We start from the raw sequence: 21,096 nt of genomic DNA on the forward strand, positions 1-21,096 counted from the left end.
GCGTGATAGCCAGTCAGCGGAGAGACAATGCATGATTGCAGTCGAGCTATGTACAGTGTGTAGATATGTACATGATCAGGGAATAATGTTTAGTGCAAGGTAAAACCTGTAAAGTCCGATCAAAGATAGTCCGAGGGTCACCAATGAGTTAGATAGTAGTTCAAGTTGTGGTGGGATGATTCATTTGCCTATATTGCTCCCAGTGCTCTGGTTTTCTCCCACACCCCAAAGATGTGCCTTTTTGGCCTCTGTAAAATTGCCCCCTGTGTGCGGGAGTGGATGCGAAAGTGGGATAAAGTAGAATGAATGTCAATAGATGCTTGATGGTCAGCATGGGCTCGGTGGGCTGAACGGCCTGTTTCCATGCTGTATCTTTCAAACAATCAAAAGTGTATAAGACATTGGTGTGGTCACATATAGAGTATTGTGTTCAGTTTTGGGCACCATTATAGCAAAGATGTTTTCAAGCTGGAAAAGGATACAGAGAAGGTTTTCGGGGATGTTGCCCGGTCTTAAGGGCCTGAGATAGAGGGAGTGGTTGAACAGGCTAGGAATTTATGCCTTGGACCACAGGAGCATGAGGGATGATATAGAGATGTACAAAATCATGAGAGGAACAGTTCGGGTAGCGCACAGTGTCTCTTACCCAGTGTAGGGGAATGGAGGACCAGAGGACATAGGTTTAGGGTGAGGGCAGAAAGATTTAATAGGAACCTGAGGGGTAACTTTTTCATACAATGGTTGGTGGGTGTATGGAACGAGCTGCCGGAGGAGGTAGTTGAGGCAGGTAATATCGCAACCGTTTAAGAAACATTTGGACAGGTACATGGACAGGACAGGTTTAGAGGGATATGGGCCAAACGCAGGCTGGACTAGTGTAACTGGGATATGTTGGCCAGTGTGGGCATGTTGGGCCGAATGACCTGCTTCCTCGCTGTAAAACTCTATGACTCTATGGAGCAGTCAGCAAGTTTTCAGACTGGAACATTTAAAATGATTGGGTTCCAAGCAGATTCCACCCTGAAACCAGTATGGTGAGTCATGTCTTTTTATCTTGCAGTGAAAATTAATCTTGTTTGTCGGGTTATTTGCGTTCTTGAATTTGAAACAATTTAATATGTGACATTAGTGGAAAGACTCATTCTTGGATAGAATTAGCTTGGGCTTTGACTGCAGGAGATTGCATTACACTGCAAATCAGAAATCAGACACTGACAGGACTCCTGGGATTAATTTTAATGGGTTCTTTAAAAATGATTTGGATTTTATTGAAAACCACATAAAATCATTAGAGCTTAGAAACAGCTGTGTGGAGAATGTTTGTTTCAATGGGAAATGAAGTGCAATAAATTGCAGCAATCTGCAAGTGTAAATGGCATTGAGATTGTGCTTTGGACATCTTTTAGCAGAAGCACAACAGTACAGATCTCTCATGACTGATTTTTAAAACGCGGATCTGGGCGGCAGGGTGGCGCAGTGGTATAGTTGCTTTCTTACGCCAGAAACCCGTGTTCGATCCTGACTAGCCGTGGTGTCTGTACAGAGTTTGTACATTCCCCCTGTGTCCATGTGGGTTTTCTCCGGGTGCTCCGGTTTCCACCCACATTACAAAGACGTGCAAGTTTGTAGGTTAATTGGCTTCTATAAATTGTCACTAGTGTGTTGGATGAAACTGGTGTACAGGGATCGTTGGTCATCGCGGACTCGGTGGGCCGAAGGGCCTGTTTCTACGTAGTCTGGATGGAACCCGGATCTCTGGTGCTGGAAGGCAGTAACTCCACCACCGTGCCGCTCTAAGTGAGTGAGTGACCTGTCCCACTTGGCGAATGTTTCGGCAACTGTCGGCATCATTCACTGACGTATTAGGTCAATGAAAAAAATCGCAGCGTGACACGGCGGTGATGAAATATTGACGCACGGTGTCTCCTCAAGTGTCGCAACATTGGTTTTTGTTGCCGCTGGATTTTGAAATGTTCAAAATCTTTTGGCGACCCTGCTATGTCAGTCAGTGACGCCGGCAGTGGCCGAAAATGTCGCCAAGTGGGACAGGCCCTTTAATATGCTAGGAATCTTGATCATTTGGTCAGAAGACCATAGATAAACAGTTAGACAGAGAAAGACACTGCTGGCCTTGACAAGTTACTGTCAGTGATTGATGTAAGGCGACCGATTTGTTAATAGGGACACAGTTACTGGGGACACCATTGTAATGTAAGGTCATTGCTGTATTGTCTACTGAGGAAATATATTGGGGAACTCATTACATGAGCACCTGATAGTGAACAGGGGAAGATATCAGTGCAATGACACCTTTGCACTCATGTTGTGCCTTCGACGTACTATATCGCTAAAAGACCCGATTATCAAGCATCATTATTTTTACGGGGATGTTGCCAGGATTCGAGGGCCTGAGCTATAGGGAGCGGTTGTGCAGATTAGGACTTTACTCTTTGGAACACAAGAGGATGAGGGATGAGTTTACAGAGGTGTACAAGATCATGAGAGGAATAAATCGGGTAAAATGTCTTTTGCTCAGAGTTGGGGAATCGGGAACCAGTGGACCTAGGTTTAAGGTGAAGGGGGAAATATTTATAGACAATAGACAATAGGTGCAGGATAAGGCATTCGGCACTTTGAGCAAGCACTGTCATTCAATGTGATCATGGCTGATCATCCACAATCAGTACTCCGTTCCTGCCTTCTCCCCATATCCCCTGACTCCGCTATCTTTGATGAGAAACTGAGGGGCAACTTTTTTATACAAAGGGTTTGAAGGTATATGGAATAAGCTACCCGAGGAGTTTGTTGATGCAGGTACTATCACAACGCTTAAGAAACATCTAGACAGGTACAGTACATGGATACGATAGGTATAGAGGGATATGGGCCAAATGAGGCAGGTGGGACTAGTGTAGATGGGGCATATTGGTCGGTGCGGGCAAGTTGGGGCCGAAGGGCCTATTTCCACACTATGACTATGACTTCATGATTCTACTCCAAAAATGAGCAGCACAAGGAAATTGTTGAACCAAATGCTTGGTCAAAGTGGTTATTTTAAGCCTTAAACTGGTAGGAGGGCGGGAAAGCAGCATAGTGTAGAGATTATTTAATTGCCTTTCATTGAAGAAAGAATTCATCTTTTATTTGCATAATACTGCATAAAACTGCAGTACAATTTAATTTAAATATCTCGTATATAAAATTGCAAAATATTTATGTAACAGATTATTTTTATGAAAGCATTTAAATATTCTCAACAGAATGACATTAGGGTAAATTTTATAGACTACTTTCAACTCATTATTGCCCATTTTATTCAAGCCACTGGGCAGTGTACACTGCTGTTTTCTACTGATTTTGAGGATGAAGGGACACTCCATTTTAATATTCATCTTGACCATTTAATAGTCAACATCCTGCTGTCTTTTCATTTATCTATAGGGCCTTTTTTTCCTTCCTTCTCCCTGCCACCCCCTATCAGTCTGAAGAAGTGTTTCGGCCCCAAACGTTACCTATTTCCTTCGCTCCATAGATGTTGTTTCAGAAGTTCGTTGTTCACCCAGCTACGTTCATAAACCGTAATGGAGACACAAGGAATTGCAGATGCTGGAATCTTAGTAAAATACAATGTGCCGGAGGAACTCAGCCAGTTGGACAGCATCTGGGGAAGGAATGGGCAGATGGCATTTCAGGTAGGGATCCTTCTTCAGACTGATTGTCTGAATCAGTCTGAAGAAGGATCTCGACCCGAACTATCGCCTGGCCGTTCCCTCCCCAGATGCTGCCTGACCCGATGAGTTGTGTTTTGATCCATTTTCTATAATCGTATTTTAATAACATTGTGTAATGGTATTTTTGATTAAATCAACTTTGATGGACTCAGAGTGCAATGCAGAGACCTTAAGACGATAAGACATCATAAGATCATAAGTGATAGGAGTAGAATTAGGTCATTCGACCCATCAAGTCTACTCCCCCATTCAAAAATATCCACCACTCTCATCGTCTTTGAAATTTTTATCCTAGGTAAAAATGTTCTGACTGTCCGCCCTATCTATGCTGCTCATAATTCTACATACATCGGGTCTACCTTCAGCCCCTGACACTCCAGTGAAAATGGTCCAAGTTTGTCCAACCTGTCCTCACAGCTAATACCTTCTGATCCGGGCAGCAATCTGTTCTGCACGCTCTCTAAAGGCTCAATACTGTAATGTGGAAACCAGTACTGCATGCAACATTCCAAATGCAGCATAACCTAAATCCTATAAAGCTGCACCATGACTTCATGACTCTTTTCTCAAACCCCCCTACCAATGAGGACAAGCATATTATGTGCCATTATCAAATCTCTTTGCTTGTGTTGTCATTTTCAGAGAGCCATGGACTTGGAGCCCTAGATCCCTCTGTGTATAAAGGGTCTTGCCATTAACTTTAAACCTTTCTCTTGTATTTAGTCATAGAGTCACAGAAACTTGCAGCACGGAAACCCCTCATCCTCCTGCACTCACTCCAAGGAATACATTTCCTAACCTGCTCAACCTCTCCCTATAACTCAGGCCATCGAGTCCTGGCAACATCCTCGTTAAGTTTCTCTGCATCCCCTCCAGCTTGACAACATCTTCCCTATAACATGGTGACCATAACTGAACACAACACTCTACATGTGGCCTCACCAACGTCTTGTATAACTGCAGATAGACACAAAATGCTGGAGTAACTCAGAGGCAGCATCTCTGGAGAGAAGGAATGGGTGTCGTTTCGGGTTCAGACTGAAGATGGGTCTCGACCCGAAACGTCACCCATTCATTCTCTTCAGAGATGGTGCCGGCCCCGCTGAGTTACTCCAGCATGTTGTGAAAATCTTCGGTTTAAATCAGCATCTGCAGCTCCTTCCCACACATCTTATTTATTGGTTTCTACCAGTTTGGGACAATAGGAAAGCGATGTTTTGGAAGGGCCACCTCTGTTGTACCTTCAGAATGTTGTAACCAATGTACACACAGTGAACTCCGGTGAAGAACAGGGGCTGGACAATCTGCTCCATGCCTCTACATCACTCCTGTATGATCTCTGTATCCACGTCTTGTATAACTGCAGCATGCCCTCCCAACTCCTACACTCAATACATTTGATGTGTTTTGATTTCAGATTCGCTCAGATAAGGACAAGGAGATCCTGATCCGGTACAGCATCACCGGGCCCGGTGCCGACCAGCCCCCCATGGAGATTTTCGGTATTGATCAGGTTGCTGGTAAGATGCACGTCAAGCGACCCCTGGATCGCGAGGATATCGCATCTTTTCATGTAAGAGACCACCCTTTTTGTTTGTCTTCAAACTGTCTTCCATACCCCTTGACTAAAAACTGCAAAATGTTGACATAGATGCTTTGAACTTCCAGAAAGCGTGTTTGTTTGTCTGAAGAAGGGTCTCGACCCGAAATGTCGCCTCTTCCTCCTCTCCACAGGTGCTGCCTCACCCGCTGAGTTTCTCCGGCATTTTTGTCTACCTTTTGCTTTAGAGTAGGTCGGCACGGTGGCGCAGTGGTAGGTTTGCTGCCTCACACCGTTTACAGCGGCAGAGACACGGGTTTGATCCTGGCTACGGGCGCTTGTCTGTACCGCGTTTGTACGTTCTCCCCAGGAGCTGCGTTGGTTTTCTCCGAAAACTTCTGTTGCCACCCACACTCCAAAGACGTGCAGGTCTGTAGGTTAATTGGCTTGGTATGAGTATCCTAGTGTAGGATAATGTTAGTTGCTGGTCGGTGGGCCGAAGGACTTGTTTCCGCGCTGTATCTCTGGACTAAACTACCGCCAAGAAATCAGACTTTACCTATCCAGGGCATAATTGACCAGCTTTGCATTTGAAGTTGGTGCCAAAGAGAAACTTGTCTGTACGGAGTTTGTACATTCTCCCTGCGACCTGTGTGGGTTTTCTCCGAGATCTTCGGTTTCCTCACACATTCCAAAGACGTACAGGTTTGTAGGTTAAATGTAAATGTAAAATTTGTCCCTAGTGGGTATAGGATAGTGTTAATGTGCGGGGATCGCTGGTTGGCTCCGATCCTGTGGGCCTGTTTCCGTGCTGTATCTCTAAACTAAACCTTTTAGACGTAAGTGCAGAGGAGAGCCTAACCAACAGCCATGAAGTAATTGACCAGACTTGGTTCCTTCTCCATTTATTGCCTTTTTGGTTTAGTTTAGAGGTACATCGCGGACACAGGCCCTTAGACCCATCGAATCTGTGCCGACCAGCGATCTCCACTCATTAGCACTATCCTACACACACCAGGCATAAATTTACATACACACCAAGCCAATTATACCTACAACCCTGTACATTTGGAATGTGAGAGGAAACCGAAGATCTCGGAGAAAACCCATGTAGGTCACGGGGAGAACGAACAAACTCATACAGACAGCACCCTTAGTCAGGATCAAACTCGGGTCTCTGGTGCCGTGAGGCAGCAATTACCCGTTTGATAGGCACAAAAAGCTGGAGTAACACAGCGGGACAGGCAGCATCTCTGGAGAGAAGGAATAGTTGATGTTTTGGGTCGAGACCCATCTTCAGATTACACGCTGTGTCCCAGTACCGCCCTTGAGAAATAAATGTTGGTGTCAGCTCATGGTATACATATGCTCCATTAATGTTTTATGCTTCATTCCTAACTGTCACTGTATGGCATGTTGTCACTTGCGGGCGAAGCACCAAGGCAAATTCCTTGTATGTGAATACTTGGCCAATAAACTTATTCATCCATTCATTCATTCATTTGAGGTACACACATTTAAAAGACACTTACTGAGGTAAAACGCCTGAAACTATATCAGAAACTGGAGGGAATGGATGGAAATTAAATTGAAAACATGTTCTATTGAGGGACAAGGCTCTTACTGAAAGATTCTTGTCTAATTTCAGCAGATGATACTAAAATGGGAGGTGTTGAATATAAAACCAAGGATGTAATTATTAACATGGATAAATGTTTCTGGGTCTACAGTTAAAATACTGCGATGCTATGGAATGCAAGACTTGAAGTTTTAGTATTCCAGAACCTTCTATCTGTAGATAACCTATTCGGCACGGCAACGCAGCGGTAGAGTTGCTGCCTTACAGCACTTACAGCGCCAGAGACCCGGGTTCAATCCCGGCTAGGGGTGCTGTCTATACGGAGTTTGTACATTCTCTCCGTGACCTGCGTGGGGTTTTCTCCGAGATCTTCGGTTTCCTCCCACACTCCAAAGACGTACAGGTTTGTAGGTTAATTGGCTTGATGTAAATGTAAAATAATAATAATAATAATAATATATTTTATTGTCATTGCACATAAGCGCAACGAGATTTGGGTTTGCAGCTTCCATCCGATGTCATAACTTAAATAACTAATAAAATTTAGATTTAGATACCCCGAGAAACATGGTTTGTAAAAAGAACGGTAAAATAGTCAAAACAGTTCAAACAGACTAAAGTGCAGATGTGTCTGTGCGACGTGACCATCCGAGGGAGACAGTCCAGGGGGGGGGGGGGGGGGGGGGGGGGGGGGTGGGGGGGGTGGGGGGGCACTCAGCAGGGCCGGTTCAGAGCCGCTATAGCTCTGGGAATGAAGCTGTTCCTGAGTCTGGAGGTTTGGGCGTAGAAGGCCTTGTAACGTCTGCCGGAGGGAAGTAGTTCGAACAGTCCATTACAAGGGTGTGAGGAGTCTTTATGGATGCTGACGGCCTTCCTGAGGCACCGTGTGTGGTAGATGCCCTCCAAGGCTGGTAGCGATGTCCCAATGATCCTCTGCGCTCTGTGGACGACGCGCTGAAGAGCTCTCCTCTCCTCCTCCGTGCAGCTGAGATACCACACAGAGATGCCATACGTTAATATGCTCTCTGTGGTGCAAATTGTACCCAGTGTGTGTCAGATAATGTTGGTGTGCGGGGATCGCCGGTCGGCACAGACTCGGTGGGCCGAAGGATCTGTTTCCGCGCTGTATCTCTAAACTAAACTAAACTAAACTAGAAGGAAATGTGAGGTTGTGTGGTTAGAACTAGTGTGTACGGAGCTTTTAATGGCTTTTTATGTTCAGACACTCTGCTGGATCAGCTCTTGTCCTGCCAGGGTTTCTGACAGTTAATCAAACACTTTATGGACTAACTTCAAGGGCAAAGTTTTTATGTGTATGTGATCTACTTAAATTGAAAGTAATGCAGAAATCAATACACCCTATTGCTAGCAGAAGGACTCAACACCTCGTGTTTGTCACTGACATGAAATAACAATACTACTGCATTATTTAGAAAGTGATAGTATCTGTTGGTTTAATGTTTTAATGTATTTATTCTGATTGGAAGAAGTTTGGTGATTTCAGTGCAGTTTTTTTGAGTGCCAGAGGACAACAAGGTAATGGAATCATAAGTAATTTAATGGGAGGGACAAATGATTCATGGCTGGAGATATGGAACAGTGAGGTGCGAAATGTTGGACTAAAAATAGTCACAGGGCAATGCAGCGTGGAAACAGGCCCTTCAGCCCAACTTGCCCACACCCGCCAACATGGCCCATCTACATTACTCCCACCTGCCTGCGTTTGGCACATATTCAATCAATCAATCACATTTATTTATAAAGCACATTTAAAAACAACCCATGTTGACCAAAATGCTGCACTGACGAGAGCAGGGAGCTAAAATCACACAAAGAAACAGACATACGCAGGAATGCACACAGCACACAGTACAAATAATCAGCTCAAAGACACAAAACAAACATTAGCCACATCAGGGGGATTCAAACGCTAGTGAATAAAAATACATTTTGAGCCTGGACTTAAAAGAGTCGATGGAGGGGGCTGATCTGATAGGGAGGGGGATGCTGTTCCACAGTCTCGGGGCCGCATCAGCAAAGACACGGTCACCCCTGAGCTTAAGTTTAGATCGCGGGACAGCCAGGAGCCCCATGTCAGTCGACCTGAGGGACCTGGAGGAAGAGTTCCTCAGGTAAGGAGGTCTGTGATATAGGGGGGAGCAAGCCCGTTTAGGGCTTTATAGACAAACAGGAGAACCTTAAAATTAACTCTGAACCGTACTGGAAGCCAATGAAGAGAGGCCAGAATGGGGGTAATATGGTCCCTCTTCCGGGTACCTGTCAGGAGCCTGGCTGTGGCGTTCTGGACCAGTTGCAGGTGGGACAGGGACGAGTGACTGATCCCAGTATACTGGGAGTTGCAGTAGTCCAGGAGAGAGGCTGTAAAAGCAAGGATGACTTTCTCCAGATCTTTGAATGAGAGGAACGGTGTTATTTTGGAAATGATACGAAGCTGGAAGTAACTGGCTTTTACTACTGAAATGATTTGCTCGTCAAACTTAAAGGCAGAATCAAATATCATACCAAGGTGTTTGACTTTGACATGGGATTCCTCCAAACCTGTCCTATCCATGTACCTGTCTAACTGCTTCTTAAACGTTGCAATACGTCCGTGCATCAACTATCCCCTCTGGGAACTTGTTCCATACACCCACCGCCATTTCTGTGAAAAAGTTACCCCTCAGATTCCTATTTAATCTTTACCCCCTCATCTTAAACCTATGTCCTCTGGTCCTCAACTCACCTACTCTGGGCAAGAGACTCTGTGCATCTATCCGATCTATTCCTCTCATGATTTTATACACCTCTATAAGATCACCCCTCATCCTCCTGTGCTCCAAGGAATAGAGTCCCAACCTACTCAACCTCTCCCTATAGCTTAGACCCTTGAGTTCTGGGAACATCCTCGTAAAATCATTGTCTGACTTCTGAGACGCACAGAATTACAGTTTGCAGAGAGTGCAAGTAGCTGCAATCAGAAACAAATTACTCAACATAGGAGAATCAGATTAAATGTTATGGATTTTAACATCTTTCCAAATAAATATTTTGCCAAGTCAGTTTAAAGTGTATGCCTGACTAAAGGAAGAGCCAAGAAGGACTAATACTGGTTCCCTCAACATCCTCATCCTCCTCGACCTGAGCGCAGCCTTCGATACAGTGAACCATAACATCCTGCTCACCAGACTCCAAGACCTCGGCATTGAAGGCTCTGCACTCAGCTGGCTCCGTTCCTACCTTTCCAACAGATCCCACTTCATCTCTCTCCACAACCACACCTCTGCTACAGCCACAGTCACTCAAGGCGTTCCCCAAGGCTCCGTACTCGGCCCCCTCCTCTTCATCATCTACATCCTCCCCCTTGGTCAGATACTCCGCTACTTCAACCTGGACTTCCACTGTTACGCCGATGACACCCAGATCTACCTCGGCACCAACTCCCCCCCCAACCCCCCCCCCCCCCCCCCTCTCCCATATGCCATGCTGCTGGGAGTTGGATTGTACGTAACGAGAGTTTGAGTCTTACTCCGAGTCGAGATTTCGACAGCACTCAACGCCTCCGTCAGCGACTGTGGAGGAAATGCACAGGCAACGTTTCGGATCGGGAACTTTCGTTAGTTCAGTTCAGAGACACGGCGCCGAAGCAAGGCCTTCGGCCCACCGAGTCCGTGCCGACCAGCGATCCCCGCACACTGACACTATCCTACACACATTGGGGACAATTTACAAGTTTACCAAGCCAATTAACCTACAAACCTGTACGCCTTTGTAGTGTGGGAGGAAACCGGAGCACCCGGAGAAAACCCATGCAGGACTGGAGAAGGGTTTCGACCCAAAACGTCACCTATTCCTTTTCTCCAGAGATGTTGCCTGACCCGCTGATTTACTCCAGCTTTTTGTATCTAACCTTCAAACCTCTCGGTCTTTGGTGTGTGGGGGGAAACCGGAGCACCCAGAGAAAAGGTGACGGGGAGAATGTACAAACTCCGTACAGACAGTACCCCAAGTCGGGATCGAACCCAGGTCCCTGGTGCTGTAAGCGCTGTAAGGCAGCAACTGTACCACTGCGTCACCGTGCCACCCTGAACCTCGTCAAACCCATGCCGAAACGTCGCCTGTCCCTTCCCTCCACTCATACTACATGATCTGCTGAGTTCCTCCGGCACTTTGCATTTTGCTCAACATTCTAGCAATTCCTTACGTCTGACATGAATCTGCCCAAAACAGTTTTTTTTCCCTCCTATTTGGATACAAATAAATATTTTACCTTAAATCTACAAAGCTCAGCTGTTAATAGAAATGGGACGTAAGTAACAACAACAGAGGGAAACTGATTATGTGCCATGACCACGTAAAGCCCTAAGTTGTGAATTGTAAACATTAAGTAGACGTGACATCCCATTAAATATTTTATTTCCATCTTGCAAACATAGAGCGGTGTAGTGACAAGTTAAGCTACAAGGAAGCGTGTGACACATAATAAAATTGGATTTTTGCATTAAGATGTGGAAAGGCATTTCCCCAAAATATCCTCTGTAACTAATGTTAAAGATGTAATATCACAATCCTTTCAAAGCTTTTAAACAAGGATGGTGAATCTGTGGAATTTGTTGCCGCTGAAGGATCTGGAGGACGTCAATGGATATTTGTTAAGGCAGAGACAGATAGATTCTTGATTAATACGGGCGGCAGAGGTTATGGGGAGAAGCAAAGAGAAAGTTGTGATGGAAAGATAGATCAGCCATGATTGAATGGCGGAGCAGATTCGATGGGCCGAATGGAATAATTTAGTCTAGGTTAGAGATACATTGTGGAAACAGGCCCTTCGGCCCACCGAGCCTGTACCAACCAGTGATCCCGGCACATCAACACTATCCTACTGGAGCCAATTTAAACACTTTGTACCAAGCCAATTAACCTAGAAACCCGTACGTCTTTGGAGTGTGAGAAGAAACCGAAGATCTCGGAGAAAACCCACTCAGGTCACGGGGAGAACGTTCAAACTCCGTACAGACAAGCACCCGTAGTCAGGATCGAACCCGGGTCTCTGGTGCTGTAGGCACTGTAAGGCAGCAACTCTACTGTTGCGCCACCGCGCCGCCCAAATTCTGCTTCGATTACTCATGAACTGATGAAACAATGAAAATTGAGCCGCAAAGAATAAGATTGCAGAAATGAACCTGAGGATAGTAGGAATGAGTTTTTTAGTCTCGACATGCCTTTGGGGAGGAAGGCAGCACATGTGCTAATGGAGCTATGATCCTCTCTCTTTGACACCACTTTGCACATCTGAGATCGAGCCCTTTGTGCCTTTGATGCAATCACTTCAGTCACTTGCATCCTTGTCACTTGCTGGCATCTTGAGAGAGAGGCTTTTATTAAGTTAAATGACAAGTTTCAAAAGAAAAGCTTGTGTGTTCTCCGTCTGATACGAGAGGCAAAGGAGCGTGTCTGAAGGTGAACAGATTATCATCCATTTTGTATGTGCAAGTCATACAAGAGGACCCTTTAACCAGTAATTTCCAGATGAGATTATGCCCGTTGTCTCATTGTGGCGGGCACTTTTACACACAATTCATGGAACTTTCCTGGCATCTTTTACAATGAACGCCCGTTGATCAAATGTTGGCGCAATGACCATTAACTCCCCCATCAGGGTGATTTAGTGGCCCAAGATGGACCCTTCAGCACCGAGCAGCCTCACGCCATGAGAAATGCATGGCAAAGAAAAGGAAATGCAGATGCCGGCTAATGCCAAAGTGCTGGAGTAACTCAGCGGGTCAGGCAGCATCTCTGGAGAAAATGGATAGATGATGGTTCGGGTTGGGACCCTTCTTCAGACTGATTGTAGGGGGTTGGGGAGGGGGGATCTGGAAGCAATGAAAGACCAGGACATATCAGGTCCGGCAACAGGTTCCCTGATAGGCCGATTGTTGGTGAGGGACGGTGCGATCTCAAAGGGGATATATCATTGTGAACTGTGGAACTGGTTAACCAACGTTTAGTGGTGGGGGGGGGGGGGGGGGGGGGGGGGAGATGGAGGGAAGGACGGGACGTTCCCTTGATTAGTATGGGAGGCAAAGATCATGGGGAGAAGGGGGTTGTGAGAGAAAGGGCGGGTGAGATAGTGGGATAACATATAACTGGTGTGAATAAGTCAACATGGACTTGGTGGGCCGAAGGGCCTGTTTTAATGCTAAACCTTTCAATCAAAGAATTGGCTCAGAATTGGCACATTTCCTTTATTAATTTAAATGAAAATTAGATAGATTCTGTGAAGGACACGGTGTCATTTCCATCATTCCATATATTGTATTCAGTGTCATACAGTCATACTGCGTTGAAACAGGCCCCTCAGACCAACATGCCCGCACTAAACAGGTGGCACGGTAGTGCAGTGGTAGAGTTGCTGCCTAACCGCGCACCAGACTTGGCTTTGATTCCAACTATGGGTGCTGTCTGTACCGAGTTTGTACGTTCTCCCCGTAACCGCGTGGATTTTCTACGAGATCTTCGGTTTCCTCCCACACTCCAAAGACGTACAAGTTTGTAGGGTAATTAGCTTTGGTAAAATTATAAATGTTCCCCAGTGTGTGTAGGATAGTGTTTCCGCACTGTATCGGTAAACTAAACTAAACTAAACCACATCTATAGGTTGTGATTCAGTCTGAAGAAGGGTTTCGGCCCGAAACGTCGCCTATTTCCTTCGCTCCATAGATGCTGCAGCACCCGCTGAGTTTCTCCAGCATTTTTGTGTACCTTCGATCTTCCAGCATCTGTAGTTCCTTCTTGAACACTAAACCACATCTATGTCTGAAGAAGGGTATCGACCCGAAATGTAATCTATTCCTTTTCTCCTAGAGATGCTGTCTGACCCGCTGAGCTACTCCAGCATATTGTGTCTATGTCCCATCTACAGTAGTCCCACCTGCCTGCATTTGGCCCATATCCCTCTAAACCTGTCCTGTCCATACACCTGTCTAAATGTTTCTCAAACGTTGCGATAGTCCCTGCCTCAACTACCTCCTCCGGCAGCTCGTTCCATACACCCACCAACCTTTGTGTAAGAACGTTACACCTCAGGTTCCTATTAAATATTTCCCCTAGTGATGAAAAGATAATCTTTATCCAAAACGTCAGGACTGTTAGCGTTTGGAGCAACTTCTCCTTTGGAAAGGAGTGGTCTGTGTTTTCTTGTTAATCTTACGGGCTTGTCATAGCTTGTCGCGGGTGGACGTGGGTTGACTTCGGTTGTTGTGGGTTGTCGCCTCTGTGGTCGTCGGTGATTGGGTTGCCGGGTGTCGGTAGCTTGCCGTAGCTTGACGTCGATTAGGTGGAAGATTGGTTGTAGCTTGTTGTAGACATTGTCGTAGTGGGGGGGGTCCAGTCGTCGATTTTCCAGCGACCTGCTATGACTATGACAGTTGCCGGCAGTCGCCTAAGTGGGACAGGCCCTTTAATCTGCTTGGAATGTCTCTTGCCAGCAGCCAAATCATTGTAAAATTTATCAGAATGGCCAAGGATGCAAACTAGCAGGTGTGTATAAATTGATCCCACCTGACTAACAATGGAAAATGTGTTTTGACTGCAGAAAAAAACATTCATCTCTAGAAATGTGTGCACAAGTGGAAAAACTTAATGAAGTCAGGTGCTTCTGCTCGGAAGTGATACAGAAAAGGAATCATTTTAAGAATTGTTTTACATAAATTTACATATTTGTTTCGGTTCATTTGTAATTGGAGTAGCACCTTAACTTCCCGAGTACCGATTGATGGGTGGGTGTGATTGAAGGGGAAATCAAGAGTAAAGTAGATTTTCGGAGAATGCCTTCGACAAGGGTCATTTCTTTCAGCTTATTCTGCAATAAGAACAATAGATTTTTTACACACTGACTTAAATCATTAGGTAATTTATTGCATTGAATTCACCAGGATGGGAGGCAATTATTACCTTCAGTTTAATTTAGTTTAGTTTTGAGATACATTCTGGAAACAGGCCCTTCGGCCCATCCAATTTGTCTTTGGGCTGTGCGGGGAAACCGGAGCAGCCGGTGGAAATCCGCGCGGTCATAGGTAGAACGTGCAAACTCCACACAGACAGCAACTGTACTGCAGAAGATCGACACAAAAAGCTGGAGTAACTGAGCGGGACAGGCAGCATCTCTGGAGAGAAGGAATAGGTAACGTTTCAGGTCGAGGCCCTTCTTCAAACATCAGTTCCAGACAATGCTTGGTCTCATGGTTTGTGGAGTTTTAATGGATGATCAGCCATTCATGTTAGTATTTTCATATCACAGACACAAAGTAAATTTTAATTTAAGCTTAAGCATTAAGTTAATTGCAAAGCAAAGATGAAAAAACATAATTAGAGAGTGAAATATCATTCATAAAGATTTTTCATAAGTCATTTAAAAAACCCATTGTATTAAATGTAAAGATGCTATAGCAATATGGTTTGGAGGTTTGCGTTGTAGGGAGAGGTTGAATAGACTGGCACTTCTTTGAAACATAGGAGGCTGAGGGGTGACCTTTTGGAGGTTACAAGATCATGAGGGGCATGGATAAAGTGAACGCTCACAGTCTTTTCCCCAGAGTAGAGGTTTCTAAACTAGAGGGCATAGTTGGAAGGTGAAAGGGTAGAGATTTAGGCTGGACCTCAGGGGAAATGTTTCCACCTGTATGAGTTGCCAGAGCAAGCTCGAGAAGCAGATACAATTGTGACTTTTCAGAAACATTTGTGGAGATATATGGCTAGGAAGGATTTTTAGAGCCATGTGCCAAATGCAGGCATATGAGACTAACTCAATATCTGAAGAAGGGTTTGCCTATTTCCTTCACTCCATAGATGCTGCCTCACCCGCTGAGTTTCTCCAGGATTTATGTCTACCTTCAATATGCCAACATAGATTCTTGATTAGTACAGGTGTCAGAGGTTATGGGGAGAAGGCAGGAGAATGGAGTTAGGAGGGAGAGATAGATCGGCCATGATTGAATGTCGGAGTAGACATGATGGGCAGAATGGCCTAATTCTATTTGGTTGTCATGGACAGGATGGGCCGAAGTGCCTGTTTCCATGCTGTTCCATGACTCAATGCTTTAATGACTTCTTTCCAAGGTTGTATAATTGGCTGGCAGTTACTGCAGCTCAGAAGGACACAAAGTGCTGGAGTAACTCAACAGGTCAGGCAGCATCTCTGGAGATGATGGATAGGTGATGGTTCGGGTTGAGACCCTTTCAGACGCAGAACGATCAGTCCTCACAGAGGACTTTTGTACCACTCCGCCCCCACCTCCACGACTTCCTGGCCCGCCAAGATGGAGAGCTCGTCCATCGCCTCCACCTCCGAGATCTCGACCCGAAACCTCACCTATCCATGATCTCCAGAGATGCTGCCTGACCCACTCCGTTACTCCAGCACTTTGTGTCCTTTTGTGAACGAACCAGCATTTGCAGTTCCTTGTTTCTAACTGCAGCCTAGTATACCATTCAAAACAGTCTTTGTATCCTGTAACCAAACATAGAATTTTAAAAACCTTTCACAGCGGGACTAAATTCTTAATGCCTTAAGTTCATGGCAGTCATTGTCCAATATTCCGTTGGAGAAGGCTTCAAGCATAAAGACTGGTGAAAACTGACAAAGATTTCCATCTTAAACTACCCGAGCGTGAAATCACAAAGCTGCTTTTACTTTCACCCATAGTTTTGTCATTGTTTCATCTGCAATTTCTTGGCAATCATTTCCACCACACTTTCACTAAGACTGATAGCAGAGCGAGAGCAGCATTGTTAAAATCCATGATCCAAGTAATAGTATCCAGAGCGGCTATTTTATTGTCATGCATTTTGGAGGCTGGGGTTTTTGTTGAGCAGAAGTCTTTAAAATGGCACCAGAGAGTGCAACGTTCTTTCATTTTAAATGTGTTGCACCTTTGTAGATCACACATGTAGTCAGACCATAATTTTAATTGATGTCATGATCATCATCTTTTGACAATTTTGCACAATCTATTTGAGTCAAGCTTGGTTTGGACATGGAAGTAGGCCCATTAGCCCCTTCAGATGAGTTTGATTGTTATATGCAACTGGGCGGTACCTTGGCGCGCAGGAGAGTTGCCCGAGACCCGGGTTCAATCCTGACTACGGGTGCTGTCCGTATAGAATTTGTACGTTCTCGCCGTGGGTTTTCTCCAGGATCTCCGGTTTCCCCCCACACTCTAAAGACTCCAAATCTCAGTGCTGGGACCACAGCTATTTACAATATACATAAATGATTTAGATGAAGGGATTAAAAGTAACATTAGCAAATTTGCAATGACACTAAGTTGGGTGGCAGTGTGAACTGTGAAGAGGATGCTATGAGGATGCAGGGTGACTTGGACAGATTGGGTGAGTGGGCAGATGCGTGGCAGATGCAGTTTAATGTGGTTAAATGCGAGGTTATATTATTATATATATAATATATATATATATATATATATATATATATATAATATATATATAAAATATATCTTATATGTATAATAAATAATATATATTTAATATCCTTGAGAATATAATATTCTTTTTGAGCCAATTTAGGAATTTTAACCAGTCAATTTTAATGCTTAAAATATAAGTATACATTTAATAATATAAAAAATATATGTACAAAATAATTAATATTATATATATATATATATATATATTATGTGTGTGTGTGTGTGTGTGTGTGTGTGTGTGTGTGTATATATATATATATATATATATTTTTTTTTTTTAATATATAAAAACACACACACATATTTAGGAGAGGTTTAGAAGATATAGGCCAAACGCAGGCAGGTGGGATGTGTAGATGGGACATGTTGGCCAAAGTGGGCGTTGGGCTGGAGAGCCTGTTTCCACGCTGTATGACTAGGACTGTGACTAATAACTTGAAGATCTTGCTTGCACCAAGTAGTCGGTTCATGAAATAAAAGAATGCATCAGAAAGTGAAGTGAAACTCTCAAAAGTCAATTAATAATCAATTACGTTGCTATGAAAGCAGATGAAGGATTTCTTTTGGGAGGTCTTCATTCAGATAATCCTTCTCCTCTTTAGTTATCTAAGTAGCTAGGTTGTACCAGATTGTCAAGAGGTGGTGTAAATGCATAGCAATTCTCACTCTGAAATAGTCTCTTGTGAATCTTCCAGCATACTGTCAAATGTGATTTCAGGACATTTTCTGTGAGGCTTCTAATAGACAATAACATCCATCACTGATTCGTGGTGTTTGGGACATCTTGTGTGAAATGGTCTTTTGGGATTTGTTCAGCTGTACAAGTTACATAAATAGTTTTGACCATATCTTGGTTTCTCTGTTTACAGCTGAGAGCACATGCAGTTGACATGAATGGAAACAAGGTGGAAAACCCAATTGACCTTTACATCAATGTTATTGATATGAATGATAACCGACCGGAGTTTGTGAACCATCGATTTAATGGGAGCGTGGCTGAAGGATCAAAGCCAGGTAAAAGCAGAAGAATCTGAACAAGACTAGACTTCCATTGCATAATTGATCATTGCCGTCTGAAAGACTTTAAGTTTCAGTTTTAGTTTATTGTCACGTGTATCGAGGTACAGTGAAAAGCTTTTGTTGCATGCTAAACAGTCCGGGGAAAGGCAATACATGATAACAATCGAGCAATTTGCAGTGTATAGATACATGATAAGGGAATAACGTATAATGCAAGATAAAGCCAGTAAAGTCTGATCAAAGATAGTCCGAGGATTTCAAACATGTTCGAAACACTACACTTGGAAGAGATCAGACTCCTCCTAGCAGGCAAAGCAGATCACGTCCAAAATACGTGGTCTGCATTTATGGAACTATTACAAGCATAAGGTGCAATAATAAGTTAAAACATAAAGGCTACCAGGACCTGGTAATGGGGGGTATAAAATAAATTTTTAATAAAAACATGGTTGGTATATCCTTTTTTGCGGAGTTTTGAGGTTACAATAGAGCGATTGATTTTCCTTTCTTCTTTTTTTTCTTTTCTTTCTAGGGTCTTATTTCTTTTCTTTACTTCCTTTTCTAATTCCTTCCCTAAGGGGTTCTCTTCTCCTAACACTTTCCTGCACCTTCACGATTCTTGTTTACTTTCCTTACTTCTTTTATTTCTATCTTTTTTAAAGCTCAAAAAATGAAGTGGTACAACATAATGTAATAAGATATATGCGATGTATTAATGCGATTTACTGTACTGCTAATAAAAATAAAATTAAAAAAAAAAAAAAAAAAAAAAAAAGATAGTCCGAGGGTCACCAATGAAGTAGATAGTAGTTCATTGCTGCTCTCTAGTTGTGGTAGGATGGCTCAGTTGACTGATAACAGCTGGGAAGAAACTGTCCCTGAATCTGGGGTGTGCATTTTCACATTTCTATACCTTATGCCCGATGGGAGAGGGGAGAAGAGGGAGTGACCAGGGTGCGACTCATCCTTGATTATGCTGCTGGCTTTGCCCAGGTAGCGTGAGGTATAAATGGAGTCAATGTAAAGGAGGTTGGTTTGTGTGAGCCCTGCTAAAAATGAAAGTACAAATTTCCCAAACGTGCTAATGCGCACAGAAAAAAATGTACAAAATTAATCTCTGCTGGTTACCCCTGTGTTCAAACACTGCACGGACTTTCTTTGGAATATTACGAGTGAATTTCTGGACTTTGGGCCTTGAAACGATGGGTGGCGCCGTGAGCTGGCAGCTTCGCCAGCAGCTGTTCGTCCTTTCGACTTTTTTTTGTGTTTTAGTGTGGGGGGGGGGCGGGGGGGGTGCGGCCGGGAAGAGGGGGAAACGTTTTTTTTAGTCACTTCCCTCGGTGGAATGCGACTTTTCTCCTAGCCGGAAATTTTCGCCGTCACTCGCGGCCTAACAGCTTGGATTGGTGTGGCCTGTCCCGGAGTCGGGCCCCGAGCTTCAGCAGCGGGCGCAGTGCGGACTCCCTTGCCGGGGGTCGCCAGAAGAAGTGCTCCGATCGCTGGCTAGCGGACTATAACATCCTGAAACCACGGTCTGCGGAGCCTCTAGCCGCGGGCGCGGCGTGGACTTTCCATCGTGGAGTCTGGGATCCCTCACCGGGGATCGCTGGAGAAGAGATCCGACCGCCGGCCTGCGGCCTATACCATCGTGAAGCCCCGGTCTCCGGTCGGAAGCGGCCAATTCGAAACCTCCAAACCGCGGAGTGTCCGTCCGTCCGTCCCGACGTCGGAGTTGCGAGCATCCCAACGAAAGGGCCTGTACATCGGGCCGTCCATGGCGGTGACTGTGGAGGGTTCATGGCCTCGACCACGGATGAACAAAGCAGGACAGACTGAACGTTATTGCCTTCCATCACAGTGAAGAATGTTGAATCCACTGTGTTGGATGTTCATGTTGTATTCTATTGTGTATTGTGCTCTTTTTGATTGTATGGCTGCATGGTAAATCAAATTCCACTGTACTTTAATTGGTGCACATGGCAATAAATGTGAACTTGAAGTGTGGACTTTGCACTTGCTACAAGTTCAATTCCAAACCAAAAGTCAAACAACGTGTATTTCTAGTGTAGAGAAAAGGATGTTAGCGTGGAAGCTGATGCACCTTTACGCAGTGATTAAACTATTATTGCCCGTTTGTAGTTTTGATTTCTTTAAAAAGAACAATCCATATAAAAGGACCCGCGGCCCATCTTGGGTGCGAGGAAGAAGTTAATACTGGAAGAATAATTACAGCCCTGATCCAAATCGTAAGCAGCCCCCATCAGGAGCCATAACTCATGGGAACACATTAGGCAAATTAATGTCTAGCATTGCCAAGAGCTGTCTATTTTTCCCCTATTTATTTTATTTGGAGAACAGCTTCAGCAGTTAAACAAAAAGATAAATTAGCTAATATAAGCAAATGTTCTTTTAATTGCCTGAAATGTACCTTTGTAAGCTGATGGAAGGGTGTTAAGTTTGCAATGAAATGTCTTGTTTAAATGAAAAATGTGTAAACATTGAGCGTTAATTTTGTTTATTTTATTGATTCAAATTTTATTTATCTCCCTTTGAAACTTCGAAGCCTTTAAGATAGCACACACCGTCCAAAGCGGCAGTAAGACACCTCTTGTGTCAGAATCAGAGTGCATAGTTGGTCAAATATAACCCACATTTTAAGAATTAAAAGTTTTCCACCACAAAACATGTTTACATTACGAGTCAACTTTTTCACGGAGAATGGCAGGGCCCTGGAGGTGTAGAGCTGAG

At 44.3% G+C, this 21,096-nt stretch overlaps 1 protein-coding gene across 2 annotated transcripts in view; it reads left to right on the forward strand.

The window, feature by feature from the left end:
- Nucleotides 1–21,096, forward strand: part of LOC129707459 (cadherin-4-like) — a 485,034-nt gene that overhangs the window by 391,352 nt on the left and 72,586 nt on the right. For both annotated transcript variants that reach the window (XM_055652497.1, XM_055652498.1), the window contains 2 exons: nt 5,149–5,304; nt 18,198–18,342. In XM_055652497.1, coding sequence (XP_055508472.1) covers nt 5,149–5,304; nt 18,198–18,342 — 301 coding nt within the window. The remainder of the gene's footprint in view (nt 1–5,148; nt 5,305–18,197; nt 18,343–21,096) is intronic.

This window comes from Leucoraja erinacea, chromosome 21, assembly GCF_028641065.1.
Source record: "Leucoraja erinacea ecotype New England chromosome 21, Leri_hhj_1, whole genome shotgun sequence".
Taxonomy (NCBI): Eukaryota; Metazoa; Chordata; class Chondrichthyes; order Rajiformes; family Rajidae; genus Leucoraja; species Leucoraja erinaceus.